At 58.0% G+C, this 16,366-nt stretch overlaps 7 protein-coding genes across 7 annotated transcripts; 3 read left to right on the forward strand and 4 right to left on the reverse strand.

Moving 5' to 3' along the window:
* Nucleotides 1–1,196: 1,196 nt before the first annotated feature.
* B0I36DRAFT_320536 (Spt4/RpoE2 zinc finger-domain-containing protein) lies at nucleotides 1,197–2,311 on the reverse strand. Its single transcript, XM_046153566.1, has 2 exons — nucleotides 1,928–2,311; nucleotides 1,197–1,833 (listed from the first exon to the last, which is right to left on the reverse strand). The coding sequence occupies exons 1-2, from the start codon at nucleotides 2,006–2,008 to the stop codon at nucleotides 1,555–1,557; spliced, it is 360 nt and encodes a 119-aa protein (XP_046013833.1). The 5' UTR covers nucleotides 2,009–2,311; the 3' UTR covers nucleotides 1,197–1,554.
* Nucleotides 2,312–2,700: 389 nt separating this feature from the next.
* B0I36DRAFT_361736 (uncharacterized protein) lies at nucleotides 2,701–3,204 on the forward strand (the record flags this gene model as incomplete). The annotated part of the gene is made up of 1 exon (XM_046158527.1): nucleotides 2,701–3,204. The coding sequence occupies one exon, from the start codon at nucleotides 2,701–2,703 to the stop codon at nucleotides 3,202–3,204; it is 504 nt and encodes a 167-aa protein (XP_046013834.1).
* A 165-nt stretch (nucleotides 3,205–3,369) lies between these two features.
* B0I36DRAFT_103551 (serine/threonine-protein phosphatase 5) lies at nucleotides 3,370–5,674 on the reverse strand. Its single transcript, XM_046147756.1, has 7 exons — nucleotides 5,238–5,674; nucleotides 5,070–5,150; nucleotides 4,562–4,997; nucleotides 4,249–4,492; nucleotides 3,821–4,182; nucleotides 3,637–3,761; nucleotides 3,370–3,570 (listed from the first exon to the last, which is right to left on the reverse strand). Exons 1-7 carry the CDS (start codon nucleotides 5,385–5,387, stop codon nucleotides 3,535–3,537), a joined length of 1,434 nt encoding a protein of 477 aa, XP_046013835.1. The 5' UTR covers nucleotides 5,388–5,674; the 3' UTR covers nucleotides 3,370–3,534.
* A 287-nt stretch (nucleotides 5,675–5,961) lies between these two features.
* B0I36DRAFT_361738 (ribosomal protein S5 domain 2-type protein) lies at nucleotides 5,962–6,807 on the forward strand (the record flags this gene model as incomplete). The annotated part of the gene is made up of 1 exon (XM_046158528.1): nucleotides 5,962–6,807. One exon carries the CDS (start codon nucleotides 5,962–5,964, stop codon nucleotides 6,805–6,807), a length of 846 nt encoding a protein of 281 aa, XP_046013836.1.
* A 356-nt stretch (nucleotides 6,808–7,163) lies between these two features.
* Nucleotides 7,164–8,478, forward strand: B0I36DRAFT_241370 (alpha-methylacyl-CoA racemase; the record flags this gene model as incomplete). Its single annotated transcript, XM_046149838.1, has 2 exons — nucleotides 7,164–7,224; nucleotides 7,313–8,478. The coding sequence occupies 2 exons, from the start codon at nucleotides 7,164–7,166 to the stop codon at nucleotides 8,476–8,478; spliced, it is 1,227 nt and encodes a 408-aa protein (XP_046013837.1).
* A 296-nt stretch (nucleotides 8,479–8,774) lies between these two features.
* On the reverse strand, nucleotides 8,775–12,080 carry B0I36DRAFT_320542 (Dynamin central region-domain-containing protein). Its single transcript, XM_046153567.1, has 5 exons — nucleotides 11,560–12,080; nucleotides 11,308–11,442; nucleotides 9,568–11,216; nucleotides 9,425–9,509; nucleotides 8,775–9,366 (listed from the first exon to the last, which is right to left on the reverse strand). Exons 1-5 carry the CDS (start codon nucleotides 11,610–11,612, stop codon nucleotides 9,198–9,200), a joined length of 2,091 nt encoding a protein of 696 aa, XP_046013838.1. The 5' UTR covers nucleotides 11,613–12,080; the 3' UTR covers nucleotides 8,775–9,197.
* An 824-nt stretch (nucleotides 12,081–12,904) lies between these two features.
* B0I36DRAFT_361741 (WD40-repeat-containing domain protein) lies at nucleotides 12,905–14,854 on the reverse strand (the record flags this gene model as incomplete). The annotated part of the gene is made up of 4 exons (XM_046158529.1): nucleotides 12,905–13,134; nucleotides 13,199–13,679; nucleotides 13,748–14,148; nucleotides 14,203–14,854. The coding sequence occupies 4 exons, from the start codon at nucleotides 14,852–14,854 to the stop codon at nucleotides 12,905–12,907; spliced, it is 1,764 nt and encodes a 587-aa protein (XP_046013839.1).
* Nucleotides 14,855–16,366: the final 1,512 nt, after the last annotated feature.

The following is a 16,366-nucleotide window of genomic DNA, read 5'->3' on the forward strand; positions in this document are numbered from 1 at the left end:
CGCATAGCGGGGTGTCACCGCGAAGAAGCAGAGCCAGGAATCTGCGAGCCCTGCCGAAGGTCGTTGCAGCCACGCATGAGCGTTTTTGACACATCGCAAGGAGACTCAACTTTGGGGGAGATGATGATGATGATGACGGCTTTGGCGCCGCGAGACACGACGACACACGACGACCCGTCCCCGGCGAGCTGGGACGGCACAGATCGCGACCCTCTATTCAGCCGGTTGTGGGAGCAGGTGAGCAGGTCGGTGGTGGCCAGCCCAAAACCGCTCCCAAACGCCGTGTCTCGGGCATCGACATGTGCCAACGATCAACACCCCCCCTATTACCGCAGTCAAAGCGCCACCAACAGCGCCAGGAACAGTCCAACCGGCGCTGCTCCAAGCATAACGACTGAGCAGCATAGTCTGACAAGTCGCTTCAGCAGCGATGCGAGCCCGCGCGTGCTGCCACTGAGAATTGGACAGAGGCAACAGCACAGATTGGAAAGTATTGCGAGACAAAGAGATCGCCACCACCGTGTTGGTTCCAACTGGCATCCATCGGCTTACTCGCAACCAGCCACGGCGGTTTCATCTCCCACCTTCGTGCCATTGCCAGCAACCCGCACCCCTACTCCGACCTTCCCTCATCACCTGCCCCAGCACGACGAGCAACACCTGCTGCAGCCGAGGACATATAGCTCTGTACACAACCGCTCGGACTCCGCCTGCTCCTATGCCTTGTCGGAAACCGCTTCCCGGGGATACCACGAACGTAGACCAGCACCCAAGCGCAAAGAGTACGGCGCCAACGAGTCCTTTTTTGAATTCAGCAGCGCAGAGCCGTCACGCGCCCCATCCATAGAACTGCTCAATATTAACGGCGCGGGGTCAACTTCACATACCCAAGTCTATCCTTCTGGAGCAGCGATGGCCGAGCATATTCGTAGGCGTGCTGGTAGTGCTGAATTGCTTGAGCGGGCGAGGGTAGATAGGGTCGATACCGGCAACCGAGGAAACCAGAAACTGCCGCGCAATAACCACAGAAAGGGTGCGGGTGCCAATGGTGGAGAAGACGTCTGGATGGCCAAGGTTCCGCCCCCACGACCGGCAATGTACGACGTCTACTCCGGCGAAGAGTATCCGGGCCCGTGTCCGGACGGGTACTGGTTCTGAGATGGGCACGATAGGCTTGGCCGAGAACAGGGACCTGGTACAGCTTAATGGTTTAGATTTTGAGCACGATGCGTACATCGGCCGTCTGTATATCAAATTCCAAATAGTGTGAAGGCATAACTCCCTTGAACGCCTGCCATGCTGAACTCTTTTTCTTTCTCGAACGCTGAGTTGGCATCTCCCTTGACCCCGGCGTGCTCACCACCAGAAGCCATGTCAGTTCCCAGTCCTGCTCCGCCTTAGAATCTCTTGTCCGTGCTCACAGTCGCTAAGCGCTGCACTGTCCGCAACGCTCACATTGTCCAAAGACTGCTCAACGGGGTCGCTTTTGGCCCTCTGGTACACGCACGCGGACTAATCCATAGCAATCCCATCATCCCGGCACCTGCCACCCACCTAATCCTGCTCCGTAGCACTGCCATCCCTGGGGACATACGGATGGCCCTCGTCCTCGAGCATGCTCCGGATATCATCGGGCAGCGTCCCCGAGACCTTGATGGCGTACACGCCGTTGACGTAGTTGTCGAGCCGCTGCCACTTTGCGATCCACGACTGCCTGTTCTTGCCCATGGCGATGACGCCCTCGAAGACCTGGGACGTGCACGACTCGATCGACTCGGGGCTGTCTTTGAGTTGCAGGAACGGGCAGTTTGGGCAGCCGTAGAGCTTGAAGCGCTGGGAAATTCGGGGGGTCAGCACTCTGCCTTGTCTCTTTGTTTGCTCTGTGATTGGCAGGAGCTCTTGGTGAAAGGGGAAAAAAAAAACTCACCGAGTAGGTCATGATGATGGAGCAGACCATGCACGCGCGCGTGTAGCGCTGGTGGCTCGGCGCAACAAAGTTCTCTGACATGATGATGAATGATTGCTGTAAAGGTGCTGCTGCTGTGATGCGATGGAATTGGAGCAGGTGGTCGTCGCACTTCGCGCCGTCTATCTTCGCAGCGTCGGAGGTGTGTCGTCGTCGTCGTCGTCGTCGTCAATCAGCTGGTGGGAGTGAATGAAATGTGGTCGAGCTCCGGGATATGGTCGAAGGCCTGTAGCGCGTGCGCTTCAAGGGCTCTCGCTGTGGGCGGGCGCGGTGATGGATGGTCCAAGGCTCGAATCAGAAGAGTGTCGATGGCTGGGATTGCTGTCGTCAAAGCTCGGAGCAATTCCGCACTACCTAAAGCATGTACCTACAAGGAGCACCTTGGCAGGGCCCTTGCCGCGCGACGTTGACTTATCGGGCGCGGCTTGCTTATCGACGCACTCCGTTTTTGGCACTGTGTTGGAGGGTCTCGAGCACACTAACAGGAGCTTCCATTGCTTGCCTGGATAGGATAGCTGCAACTGGCTTGAACAATTCTTGCCCCAAGGGCGATCTCGACTCCGAGCAGCACAAGAATATCAAACACATCTCAGAAGAGATCCTGAAATAACCGCGCCCGGTTTTGTTCACAAATTATTCTCAGAAATAAACTTGGCCAAGACACAGGCCTCACCGCATCTCATATCAGACACAAAACTTTCAATAACACCTAAGCCATGCCATTGCCAGACAAGATGGACATATCAGCAACCACCATCCTCACCACAACCTCTGCCACCAGCTCGGCACCACCACCACCACCAAAGGCGTCAAAGACTCTCGAGCTCGCCTCCCGCACCATAAGAGCCCCGCCACACGCCTACATCCACCTCCAGCTGCTCACTTCTTCCGCTACCTCCTCCTCGTCCTCCGTCGCCCACGTCGTCGCCGAGGACGACGACGCTGGACAAGACGAGCAGCTAGACGCCCTGCAGGTAAAGTCGTACTGCTCCGCCGCCCTGAAGCAGTTCCTCGGCCTGCACGGCAGCGCGATCCCCTTTGACATCCTCAAGGTCGAGGGCAGCCACGGCTGGATCAGGGTGCCCAGGGACGACCTGGCTGCGTTCGCGGCGGCCATCACCGCGTGGTCGGGCACGTCGTCCGGCGGCCAGCATGTCACGCTCAGGCTCAAGGGGTGTTCGGACTGGCTGGGGACTCTGGTCGGCCGGGACGGTGAGGATCGCGTGTGGTCTGGGTAGGGGCTAGGATCACGCCAAAGGGAAGAAAAAGATGCGTAGCTGTTGGGAGAAATCATCAAAAGTTATGCGAGCCGCAGCTATTGAGCAGACATGTCTCAAGATGTCAGAAAGCAACAGCCAAGTAGCTCGCCCAACTCATCGGGCGCGTCAACAACGTTGTATCCACATACACACAACCTGGTAAGTACATCCAGCCCTGTATTTTTCCCCAGAACGCCCATGCTATTCAATGCCTTGGAGCAGCAATGTCATATGGTATATGGCTCGTTATGCAAGATAAGACACCCTTGTTTCCCATCCAATTATGCCGCTGTATGAAAAACATCCTCCTTACATCATCGATCCAAGCGAGTTGTTTGCGTAAGCCTGCGGGGAAAAGCGATTAGCTGACTATTACACAACAAAGCCAAGTAAGGCTGAGTTTTTACGTACCATTGGCCTGATCGGCGGGTGTGGGACAGCATCAAACTGGTGGAAGCTGAGCTTGTAGCTGGGGCTGACATTGATGTACGCTCCCCGGTTCTCGGTCTGGTCGCAGTACTTCGGTGCCGAAAACACTACACGCAGCTTTTAGTACGACGTGGCGCCAACTCAAGAGCACTGCTGCGGTTCTTACCTGTGATGCACTTGCCGTCGTGCTCCTCCTCGTAACCATCCATGCGCACCTCATGACTGCGAATGATGGCGTCCAGACCGTTCTTGTCGCAGAACCTCTTGGTCACGTCGGGTCCGAACTGCATGCCGACACCGCGCTTGCTGGGGCCACGGCCTGGCGCTGTCTGAGGGTCGGTCCAGAGCATCTCCATCATCAGACCAGACTGGCCAGGCTGTCTCTGAGCGTGTCTGTCGAGCTTCCGGATATCGTCGAGGGTGACGTTGTCATCTGAGAAAAGACCACCGTGGAGGACCAGGTATTTGGAACCTATCAGGGTGGCTAGAGGGAGTGCTGAGAAACTCTCAGAGAATAGCTTGAAGACACTGTTTTTGTGGTAGAAGCGGTTAGCACAGAGTTTGGGGTCACAGAATAGAAACATTCAAACGCACCGATCGTTGTACTTGGCCTTGCACTCGCCCTCGAAGCCATAGACCTTGTTCATGTCGTCCGTCTCATGGTTACCTCTGTTGAGGTACATGCCGTTGGGACGCAGCCACTTGTATGCGTAGAGAAGCAGGGCAATCTCCGAGGACCATGAACCTCTGTCGACGAAGTCACCGTTGAACAGGTACCAGTGCTTCTCCTCAGGACGTCCGTTCAGCCTGAAGAGCTCCATCAGATCAAAATATTGGCCTGCGCGAGTTGTCAGTCAGCATGTCTGGGGAGTAGGGAGAGAATTTTGACGCCAGGAAAGATACTGACCGTGGGTGTCACCACAAACAGTGAGCTGGACGTCGTCGGGTATTGTGACCTCGACCATTGTGGGCTCCTCGTATACAATCTTCTTCACGGCAATGACGATCTGGTACACAAACTTCTTGTGGATCTTCTTTCCGTTCTTGAAGCGCTCAATCATGTCGTCGATGAACTCTTGTGTCATCTCGTCCTTGATCTGGACGCCGTCGTAGTCGGGCTCGATGGCAATGGCGTCAATGTCCAGGCCCTCGGCGGCCGAGGGCTCGTCGCCCACCTCGATGGCGGCATAGAAGTTGAGCTGGCGGACAATCTTTTGGCAGTCGGCCAGCTTCAGCTTAGCGTCTTTGTTGTTGGGGTCGAGCTGGACGACCTGCTTGAAGTCCCGGACGGCATCTTTGGGCTTGAGGATGGCGGCGTATGCGACGGCACGTCGGAAATAGGCCTAGTAGAGAGGCGCTCAAACTCGCGATCAGCGTTTTGGTCCGAGGAATCAGCCAGGTGGACAAGACCATACCTTGACGAGCTTGGGATTGAGCTCTATCGCCTTGGTGGCGTCTGCTATGGCGTAACCGAAGGCTTCTGATTTGATGTGTGCCTATTGATGGTAGGTGTTAGCGGACATGGACATCCTGGGCACGCACGCGACAGCCTTTGGAGTGGAGGCGGGGCGGCGGCGACGGACCTGGGCCCTGTTTGTGTAGAACGTCGGTTCCTGGTCGTAGAGTTCGATCGCCTTGTCGTAGCATGCGACGGCCTTGTTCCAGTCGTGGGCAGCAAAAGCCTTGTTGCCCTCGTTCTTGGCCTCGATGGCCTGCTCCTTCGCAGTCGCCATTTGGGCAGTAGTCTATGGACGAGTTTGGTGGCGGGGCAGGTGTGGTGGAGGAGTGGAGGGTGGAATGGCCAGGCGGGTTCAGGCAGGGGCGCGCCGTAGGAAGAGTGACGGTAATGGTTGCTGGCCAGTCGATGTGGCAGAAGACAAAGACGAGCTGCAATCACGGGCGAGGTCGCAAAGGAGGGTGGACGGCGCTGGCGGAAGGGAAGACGTTTGGGTCTTGATGTTGGGATGCGGCGGGAGTCGTTAGCGCGTGTGCGCAGCGGGAGTGTGGGCAGCCCTGATCCATGACGGGCCACTATCGACGCCGCCCCTTGCTGCCACGCCACGTTCCTAGAGGTTCTATTCTTTCCCGCGCGGCAGATGCAGCAGCCAAGGCCTCGACTCTTCCAAGGTTCCGTAGGGCAGAGCTCCGACTCCGGCCGGCTCATCCCACCAAAGTGATCAACGTCCTGTCTCGGCACACCGAAGCAGTCTCAGACCCGATCCACACCTTGCTTGACTTTGGACGACCGCTGCAGTCGGCAAATTCCCAGCGCTCACTGAGGCACGGCTGTGCTGCCTAGGCTGGACCATGTCGGAAGAGCTCAAGGACGAAGTCGAGGCAATCAATTCCATCTACGGCGATGGCTGCCTCGTCGAGTCGCCGGATGGGCAGCATGTCTACATTCTTTCCCCTCCCGGAGAAGCCTCTTCTCTACGCATCGAGTTTCCTCCTTCTTACCCGGAGGAGCCTCCAGCCGTGATTGGCACAAACAGCAGTGGCGCGCAAAGTCGCAAGGGTGACGCCGCTCGCGAGCTGGCTCTCTTCCGCCAGGCCGTCGGCACAGTGTTCCAACCCGGCACTGTCTGTCTTTTTGATGCCATCGAGGAGCTCAGCAGGTTGCTCGAGGAGCTGGCGCCAGAGGAACCAGAATCGCCGATCCGAGCAGGGACAGCTGCCGAACTCCAGGATCTAGACCATCAGCAACAAGAAGCTACCGAGTTGTCACAGCCGCCTCCGTGGACCATTTCCGACCCCACGATCGAGCTCAAGTCTGTTTTTGTTGCGCGCTGTGCCAAGGTGTCTTCGACTGAGCAGGCAGCCGCCTTCGTCCAGCACCTGCTGGCCAGCGACAAGAAGATCCGGTCGGCCACGCATAACATTACCGCCTGGCGCATCAAGGGGGCCAAGGGCGCGACTTTCCAGGACTGTGACGATGACGGCGAGACGGCAGCGGGCGGGCGGCTACTGCACTTGATGCAGTTGATGGACCTCTGGGATGTCATGGTGGTCGTCACGCGCTGGTACGGCGGCCACCATTTGGGCCCACGGCGCTTTGCCCTCATCAACCAGGCCGCACGTGATGCTTTCGTCAAGGCCGGCTTTGTTGACGACAGCAAGACGTCTGGCGGCAGCAAGAAGGGGTCCGGCAAGTGAGCCAGAGAAACAAAACAGCTTCCCCGCCTGTGCGTCGCACTGTTAGTGGCACTGTCCTCCACCGCCGTGCAAGACGGTTTTGCCTAGGCGCGGCGGCCGGACCCCACGTTTTGCTTGGGGGACGGAGCGCATGCCTCGGCTCCCCACGCGGCACGGCCAAGTGCCCCCGGGCGGGTATCCTGTTCCGTTCGCCGGCCGTTCATAACTTCCTCGGACGCCATGCGATCCTCAAATCATTGGCTTCGTACTTGCTGTGCAATTCCAAGACCCCGACACGGAATTCTGCAAGTCCGACTGACAAATTGCACATTCCCGAGCGACGAGCCAGGCCAGCAACCTGTAGTCAAGTAGTCACCATGGCAGGCGAGGCCCCGTTGGCCGGCCTCAGGGTCCTCGAGTTTGCCGGATTGGCCCCTGGTATGTAGCCCACGAGCGATCGTCAAACATCACTGTCCCGATAGACAACAAGAACACAGCTTCTGACACTTCTGACCACGCATTCCAGGTCCCTTTGCTGGCGTCCTTCTGGCCGACGCGGGAGCCAATGTGCTGCGCATTGACCGAGCCGTCCCAGGCAAGACACATACCGCCGGCAAGCAGGGTCCACTCACCCCGGACATGCTCGCCCGCTTCAAGTCGTCCATTGCCGTGAATCTCAAGTCGCCCTCGGGCATCGCCCTGATCAAAGAGCTCGCCAAGACGGCCGACGTCATCATCGACCCCTTCCGCCCGGGGGTGCTCGAGAAGCTCGGCCTGGGGCCCGAGGTCCTCGGCGCCATCAACCCGCGCATCATCTACGGCCGCATGACGGGCTTCCGCCGCGACGGCAGGTACGCAGCCATGGCCGGCCACGACATCAACTACCTCGCCGTCTCTGGCGCGCTGTCCCTGCTCGGCCGCGACGGCGAGAAGCCTCACCCGCCGTGGAACATCCTCGCCGACTTTGCGGGCGGCGGCGCCGTGCTGTTCCAGGGCGTCCTGATGGCCGTGATTGCCCGCCAGCGCACGGGCAAGGGCCAGGTCGTGGAGGCCAACATGGTCGACGGCGCCGCATACCTCGCCTCGTTCCCGCGCATGGCCCTCAAGACGCCCCTCGGCGACCACGGCCGCGGCAGGAACCAGCTCGACGGCGGGTGTCCCTTCTACGACACCTACGAGACCAGGGACGGCAGGTACATGTCCGTCGGCGCCCTGGAGCCGCAGTTCTACAGCGTCCTCGTGGCAGGGCTCGGCCTGGCCTCGCACCCCTGGGCCGACGAGTCCCGGCGAAACGACCGCGCGACCTGGCCGGACATGCGGGCCGCCTTCGAGGCCGCCTTCAAGGCAAAGACCCGCGCCGAGTGGGAGGCCGTCTTTGACGGCACGGACGCCTGCTGCACCCCGGTCCTCGAGTTCCCGGAGCTCGAGTCCCAGGTCGGCCGCGAGGGCGACCAGCGGCCCGTCGTGACGCTGCGCGACACCCCGATGCTCGCGGTCGACCGGAAAGCCACGAGCCCGGCGTGGCAGGGTCAGGGCCCTGGTGTGCAAGGCGATGGGTACGAGGGCTCGCCGCTGGGCGCTGGGCAGGGCGGCGAGGAGGCGCTGGAGAAGTGGTTCGGCCTGAAGCGGGGCAGGGGTTATGATGTCGAGAATGGCGGGCTGGTGGTTTCAAAGAGGAAAGCGAAGCTATAGATGTGTCTGGTCTTTTTGGGGATAAGAAGAAACACATATATGGATAAGTTATGCTTGCCGTATTCCTTAAGACTTCAAGGTGAAGATGGAGATTCTCGCGAGGAGGTCCTTCTTGGCTCATCCATCGTTTCCAAATATCGCTACTTACTAGTGGGAGGGCAGCGTGTTTGTGAGATGTCCGTGAACGAGAACGCTGACTCCTACGGGCCAAGCCCCCCGTATAAGAGGTATTTTGTCATTTTCCCGGATTGTACCTCAGCATTCCAGGCTCGCTTCAGACTGCCAACTCAACCATAGTCATATTCTAATCATTATGTATTTGTGAAAAATAAGACAACTAGGGGTCCACAACCCGAGCTTACTACTCCGGCCGATAATGTCTAGCGCTCCCAACCCATGATCAGAGGTCTTGCGATGCTTCCCTGAAAAGGCCTCTTCCACCACGCGTGTAGACTGCGCTTACCGCGGGCTCTTCTGAACGTTTCACTGGAGCAGGTCAACTACACCATCCGTGATCTGACCGTTTCCAACAGTCCTAGTGGCTGCTAGCTGGCCAATCTATCAAGTCGACAATACTGTCGTGGGTATCGTGCTAGAATAAATGTGGCCCTGCCACTCTAGAAATCCGAAGAGCCAAGCAACGCGCCGTGCTATCGTGACGAGATCGTGGCTGGTCAAACACTTGTGAACTAAGCTGCCGAGTCGCTTGCTTGGCGTATCTACTGAACCTGCGCAACAATCTCGCTAGCCCTGCCGAGCGACTCAACCATCTGCTGACACTCCTTCCGCCGCCGGATGGTGTAGTCGCTCTCCTTGAGCAGATCGTCGAGCGTGTCAGACCGATACATGTTCTCGAGCAGCTCACGCTGCATCTCATCCTTGGTGAATCTGCAGAGTCACGTTAGCATTCATCATCCTTGCAGCTACTCATAATGAAATCACTTACTGAACCAGGTTCAGCATGATGGCCTTGGGGACCATGTCGATCATAGTCCGCCGAACAATGTTGAAGTAAGATTGGATCAGCAACTCTGCGATGCGTTGTCAGTAAAGATTTCGGTCGAATGTAACGGCTTCGGTGGAACATACTAATAACCTCGACCTCGATGTTCTCCCGTTCCGAAAGCGTGCCAGAGGCCTTAAGTGTAGGTGGAGGACCCTCCATGGCGGCGGCCTTCTTCTTGTTCTTGGCAGCAAAGAAGCTGCCAAAGAAGCCAGAATTGCTGTCGCCATCCAGCGTCGGGCTGACTGCACGAGCGGGTGTAGCAGAGGCCGGCAAGGGCTTGCCGGTCTTCGGATCAACCTGCACCGGCTTCGCGCCGTTGTGCCGCTCGTTAACCATAGCCATGGCACGGTGACCGTTGAGGAAGTCGGGGTGGCCAGTGTTGATATAGCAGGCCTCCATGGAGACGAGATCCTTGACGAGCTTATTGGTGGGCTCCATGGCCTTCTTGAAGAAGCCAATGACGACTGCGTGGACCTTCTCCTTGAGCGAGGGGTACCTCCGGTACAGCTGCTTGGACAGCAGCTGGGTCAGAATACGGACAAGCTCATCATAGACGAGCGAGACACACTTGAGACTAGGATCCTCGAGGCGCTTGATCTGCTGCTTGACGATCAACTCGAATGCAGTGGTGCCGACAAACAGCGCTGGTGAGGAACCAGAAGAGTTGTACAGAATTGTGCGAATGTCGACGTCCTTGACCATGTCAAACGGATCGACGGCCTTGACACCGTTTGAGTAGAGCTCATGGAACACAAAACTGATACGCGCACCGCCGGACAGCTCGGTACTCGAAAGCTCTGTGTTGTTGCCGTCCAAAACCGTCCTCCACTCGTTTGTGAACTCGGTGATGATGTTGAGTACGATGTTGCCGCTGTTGCCCAGCATGGAAGGGCCGAGACTCTCGAGCTCAGCAGCGTACTTCTGCAGCGAGCTAGAGATTCGGGCCTTGATGTCGGGCAGGGTCTGCTTGATGTGCATCATGAGGATAAGGTTGAGCTTCTTGGCGAGGTATGGTGTACCACAGTACGAGCTCTTGTTGCGGTAGGACTTGTGGTTCTCGAAGAAGGCGCGCTCGGCATCGAGTGAGGCAGCAATCGGCTTCTTGTTATCGATGTCGCGCTGGCCTCTGTTGACGACAGGAACGTAGCCCAAGCGCAGAGGAATGATGCGGCCGGCAAGAATGTCGACAACGTCGGTGCCCTCGTCCATGAGATCGACCTTGGTCAAGACACCGATTGTCCTCTGTCCCTCCGGGTCGACCTCGCGAGCCAGCTGCAGACCATCGGAGTTGGCAAGATCGATGTTTGCGGCTGTGACGGCAAGGACGATCGCATTCGACTTCTGGATATACTTGAGAACCATTTCGCGGATTTGGCGCTCGATATCGCGGGGCTGGTCACCAACCGGGACCCTCGTCAAGCCGGGCAGATCGACGAGGGTGAGGGTGAGGACGTTGGGCGAGTACACGCGCAGGTTGATCGGGGCCGGGGAGATGCCTGCATTCTTGCCAACCTTGGCCTCTGTCTCGCGGCTGATCTCCTCGCGGATCTTGTTGAAGTCGTAAAATTTCTGGCCGGGAATGTGAAGGAACTCGCCCCACTCGTCGACGTTGGCAGCCTTGTCTGTCGACTTCTCGACGGCCTCGTTGACGCCATTCTGTTGGCCGGCGGGGCGGTTGATGAGCTGGAGCACGAGGGGTCGTCTTGTTACGATGCCAGAACCACGAGGAAGGCTGCACGCAGAGGTCGCATGGTGTCAGTCGCTTCCCCAAGTAGAGTTGGGACGGGCCATCAAAGGGGAGGAAGGTGAACTATGGTACGTACAAGTCTCGGCCAACGATATTCTCGAGTACTGAACTCTTACCGCTAGACTGACTTCCGACGACGACGATCTGGGGCAGGTCGATGGGGTTGTTGACTCCGACAGTCGTGAAGACATCTTGGAGCTTGTTGACGGTCCTAAAAGGCACGCAACGTGTCAGTAAAGTTGTCTTCTGGCGATCCTCGAGACGGGCTGTGGCCCCTGGTGATGTCAGGGGGAAGAGTGGGCGGTGGGATGGAGGGCGGGCGGTTTACTTGATAAGGGCTGGGTCGGAGATGCCGCCCATGCCGGCGAGGGAGTCGCTCATGATGGTGGGCTGTGGTCTGACACCTCTGCGCTGTGTGTGGTGGTGCGCGATGCGATGCTGGTTGGCAAGGGAGGTGGTGGTTGTGGTTGTTGTGTCTGGAAGTGACGATGTGTCGCTTGGAGGTCGGCTTGAGAAGTTGCGGGAACGGTGCGTGGTTGGCCTAGGGGTGCAGCACAACCACGGCGGGCGGGCGGTATGGTATTGGGCGTGGATATGGTGGAGATGTGGGGTGCAAGCGGCGGGACAAGGCAAGGGGCGGCGGGCCAGCGACTGTCGTTGGGCTGTCACGGCACCAAGTCCTTTGCGGCTGTTGATTGAACGAGGTGGAGTTCCGGTGATAAACGCTGCAAGGGCTCGAGAGCGATGGGATTAAAGCGAGAGATGGCTGTTTGTCACAAGAAAAACTTGTATGTGAAAGGAGGTCATGTGGATGACCTCACATCCAGGTCCATGGGACCATTATTGCTGTGCTGCTTTTATCCTCCCTGATCCAGGGCTGGGCCGTTGTTGCAGCTGCCCAAGGCAGGCGATCATGTCCCAGCCAGGTCCAGGCAGGCATGTTTAAGGTACCTAGGTAGGGCTCGCAGGCCCGCCGCTTGGGCATGGGTGGGTGTCCTTGATGCAGACGCCTAGCGCAAAGATTACATTGGTTTGCTTGGTTGGAGTCCTCACTTTCCCATCCTCTATTCGCTGGGTGGCCGACGAACACAGCTCAAATTCGGCAACGGTGCTCAGACAAGCCGGGTGCGTGGCTAATCGCCCCATCATTTTCCGATGATGGTGGCTGCCTGCACGTGCTGGTCTCTCGGCCACCGCCACAGCGTTTTATGTCGCTGCCTGACCCTGCCGCGCGTACCAGCGTCCCACAGCGATGACCACAGATGCCGCAGCGCAATGGTGCAAGTTTAGACTCGTCTTGCCATTTTGCAACCATCTGTCGGGCCGCTATGCTGTTCTACGACTGTATGGATCTCCACTCGAGTTTGTCTATCATGCCATGTCCGTCTCGAGGTGCAGAAATCACTGCTTCGGATGTGCAAACCCATATAACGATAACGAAAACAAAGTAAAGACAACCCCAAGAACTTGCACCCGAACGCCACACCAAGTTGACAACCTGCACATAAAGAATGACTAAAGGGGTTAGTCCAGGCCCACCATCATGCAGGAACACTCCACTCGCGCCAGAAGCTCCCATGAACCTGTTTGGGAGTGGTCTAATATTCGTCCATCACTGCGCCTGCAGAAAAGACGAAGTCCAGGGAAACGGAGAAGAATCTCGACGGCCTCTCCTAAGAGCCGTTGAAGCTGTTGCCAGTCTCATGCTGTCGGTTCTGGAGGTCCGCCCTCATCTTTGGGAAATTGCTATTAGACCAGATCTTGACCTTGCCGTCGTCGCCGCATGATGCAAACAAGCACGGGTCAGTTGGGCTCCATGATACAGAGTTGCACCGCGGGGTGTGTCCGCTCAGCTTCTCCACGGCCTCCTCGCTTGCCTTATGCCAGATGAAAACGCAGCCATCTGTAAAAACTACCATTAGCACACGTGACCAGTTTTGGATACTTCGCTGTGAAGGAGATCTTACCCTCGCTTCCGCCTATGACGTAGCTCTCGTTGGCCCCGCCAAAGTCATTTCGAATCATGTACTCGCCGCCTCCGTGGCCGGTATACTTCTGCACCGTCTCTCGCTGGACGAGGTCGATCAACTGTGCTACTCCGTTGTTATGGTTGACAAGCAAGTGTCGACAGTCCTGGCTTATGTTGACGGAGGCAAGGCGGACTTGCAGATCCATTTCGTACTCGAGCTCTCGCGTATGCAGATTGAATGCTTGGATGTGGCTTGTATCGTCCATGGCTACGAGCCATCTTCCATCGCGGGACATGGCCAGGTCTTCCACTCGACGCTGGCTGGGCCAGTCGAAAATCTTGCCCATCGACAGGTCCCATTGCACAAGACTGCGGGTCTTGTCTAACGAGCCCGTGATGAAGCTCTGATTATCCGCAGCCCAGACGGCGCTACATACAGGCTCTTGGAAGCGCTCCGAAGTCTTGAGACAGAATCCGGTCTGTGTACAGGGCGTTAGTCACTTTGCCAACGCATTCAGCACGCCAAACCGCAATGAGTCGGACTCACATTCGTGTCCCATAACCGCGCGTACCGATCCTGGCAGCAGGTCACAATTAATGAGTCGTCCCAGCTCCACGCTACATTGCCGACCCCGTCGTTGTGGCCGCCCAGCACGTGCAGCTGCCTGAAGGATGGGACCTCCCATAAGATGACCTTTTTGTCACTGCCGCAAGTTGCTAGCCGTGTTCCATCGTGGGAGAAGACGACCTGCCAGACCTCCCCATCATGATCATCCAGCTCGGCAACATTCTCCGTGGGAAAGTTGCGGCGCTCACATCGGTGATCGGAGTAAAGCGAGGTGCTGGAGTTTGAGTGCCAAACGCAAGAGCCCACCTGACTTGCCTTGACCTGATGTAGCAGGATCGCAAGCCGGTGCTCAGGAAGCATCACCGATGGTGAGATGCATTCTAAAAAAGGATGTTAGTGGCACATAAGCATGATCACTTCAGCCACAGACTTACTGGACAACTCGGAAAGAAGAACTTGTCGAGATTTGCCATATGCGCCATCCCACTCGGCCTTTGTTCGAACCTCGTCCGCCGTCTGGCACATGAGCAGCCCGGACAGGAAGTGGAGCTTGCCGCTTTCCTGATACAGAGGGGTCAGCTCTGTCCGCAGAGTAGCAACTGCTTTGGCAGTGTCCCTTCTCTCGAGCTGTTCGAGATATTTCTGCTGTCGTATCCAGAATCGCATCATGTTTCGATCCGCTCCCGCCGCCAGCACAAGTCCATTTCCTGCTTCATTCGACCGCTCGCCTGTTATGGCTGCGCCACTCAGCAGCTGCTGCGCGGCGGCCCATTCGCCCTCTAGCACGGCATTCCTAAAGCTCGTGACTGCAGAGCTCTCGAGCTCGAATCCACTATCACGGCTGACACTATCGGCTGCAGACTGGTAGCCCATGTCGGATAGAGCTTGTATCAGCAGTCGTGTCACCTCTTCGCTATCGTGGCCAAAGTATGACTTGGGCGGTGCTCGTCGATGCGAGAATCCGTTTGTCGAGCCTGAGACCACCTTGTGGCTGCCATTAGCGTCTGGCCGCGGCTGAGAGTTGCCGTTGGCATGTGGCCGAGTCGAGCCGTTCGAGGCGGTTGGTGTGTCGGCGTCTGGGGACATTGTTGCGTCGATTCGCCTGCGTTTGTGTGATGGCCGGGCGGCAGGGCTTGATCGTGGAGAATCTGCTCCCGCAAGCTGGGCTGCGGAGCCTGCGACGCCAGTGTCACCACTCGGGCTCGAGTCTCGTCGTCGCCGTCGTCCTGGGGCTGCACGTGGGGCTGGACTGTGATTTGCTTCAGTCGTCAAGAAGGGCGACACGGCGGTACTTTGGGACTGATCGCCCAGTTCCAACGACGTCGAAGGGAGGGTGCTCGAGTTTGCTTGATGCAGGAGAGAAATAGGGCTGACAGGGCCGGCCGTGCCAGACGTGACACTGTGCGAGGGCGGTGACTCGAGTGAGGGTGCGGTTGTCTCGTTAGCACCAGGACTAAGCGTGTCGGCGGAACGAGAATGTTGTCGTTGGTCTGCCACTTCGACTCCGGCGCGGGATGTTGTTGTCCCGCAGATCTTGGAAAGGAGGTGCCGCACTGGATGCTCGATATTGGAAGGCAAGGTCGAGGGAATACGAAGGCAGCCGAACTCGCAAGGCTACAGAACCGAAGGAAAGCTGGTTGGTAGCATGCACGGGGTTGTCTTGAAGGACAAGCCCAGACGCTGAGTGGCTCGCGACGAGTGGACACGGCCGGCTGTGACTGGTCGTTCAGAGTCCGTGTGAAGCACAACGATAGAGCGTGACCTCATGTGAGCCGGGCTGGGTGGAAGCGGAGGGCCGTTGGCGTCGGTGGACAGCCTGGGACCACTTTAGGCTCGGAGGAGGCGGCGGCGAGTGGACGATTAGAGTTGGGACAGGCGCGGTGGGCCTGAGGCAGACGGCTATCGAGCAAGAGCAGGGCAGCAAGTAGCAGTTGGCGGGTTCGAGAAGGATCGTGGGCGGAGAAGGGCAGGCTTTGTCGGTGAAGAAGCTGTGAAGCATGGAGGACAAGAGAAGAACATGGCACAGCATCGGAGGATCTGGATAGAGGATGGAGGCTCTGGACACTCGAGTTGGGGCAGCAGCGCGTGCAGGGGCCCGAGCGATTGCGGGCGAGCTGCAGGCGGCCGGGATGGGGTTTGGGGCGAGCGAAGCAGGTGACCCCGGGGCGTTGATGTCAGCGCCCCAAGCCCAGGCACTGGGAGCCAGGCCAGGCCAGGGCCTCCACAGAGGGAGGGTGCCTGTCACGAGCGGTTCCGCGTCAAGCTCACTCACTCGCTCATCCGCTCGATTGTCCATCCGTACGTACATGAGACACACAGTCGCGAGCAGGACCGGCCCAGGCTTGCCACGTCTTGACTGCATCACCCTGCGTGGTGCTATATTGGCCATAGCCACGAGTCAACGCAAGGGCGACAGGCTAGCAATCAAGCGGCCCCGACAGGATGGATTCCTCCAGATAAGCTGCCCGACTTATCACGACTGCATCTGGGCCGATCACGTCAGGCCCGCCAGCAGATCTGGCGGTGCTGTGCACGTTATGCATGCGGACGATAAGCCAGGCTGCACAGCACATCTTAAGGACCCAGTTGTGTTCTGGT

The sequence above is a fragment of the Microdochium trichocladiopsis genome (assembly GCF_020744255.1).
Source record: "Microdochium trichocladiopsis strain MPI-CAGE-CH-0230 chromosome Unknown B0I36scaffold_4, whole genome shotgun sequence".
In the NCBI taxonomy this organism is placed as follows: Eukaryota; Fungi; Ascomycota; class Sordariomycetes; order Xylariales; family Microdochiaceae; genus Microdochium; species Microdochium trichocladiopsis.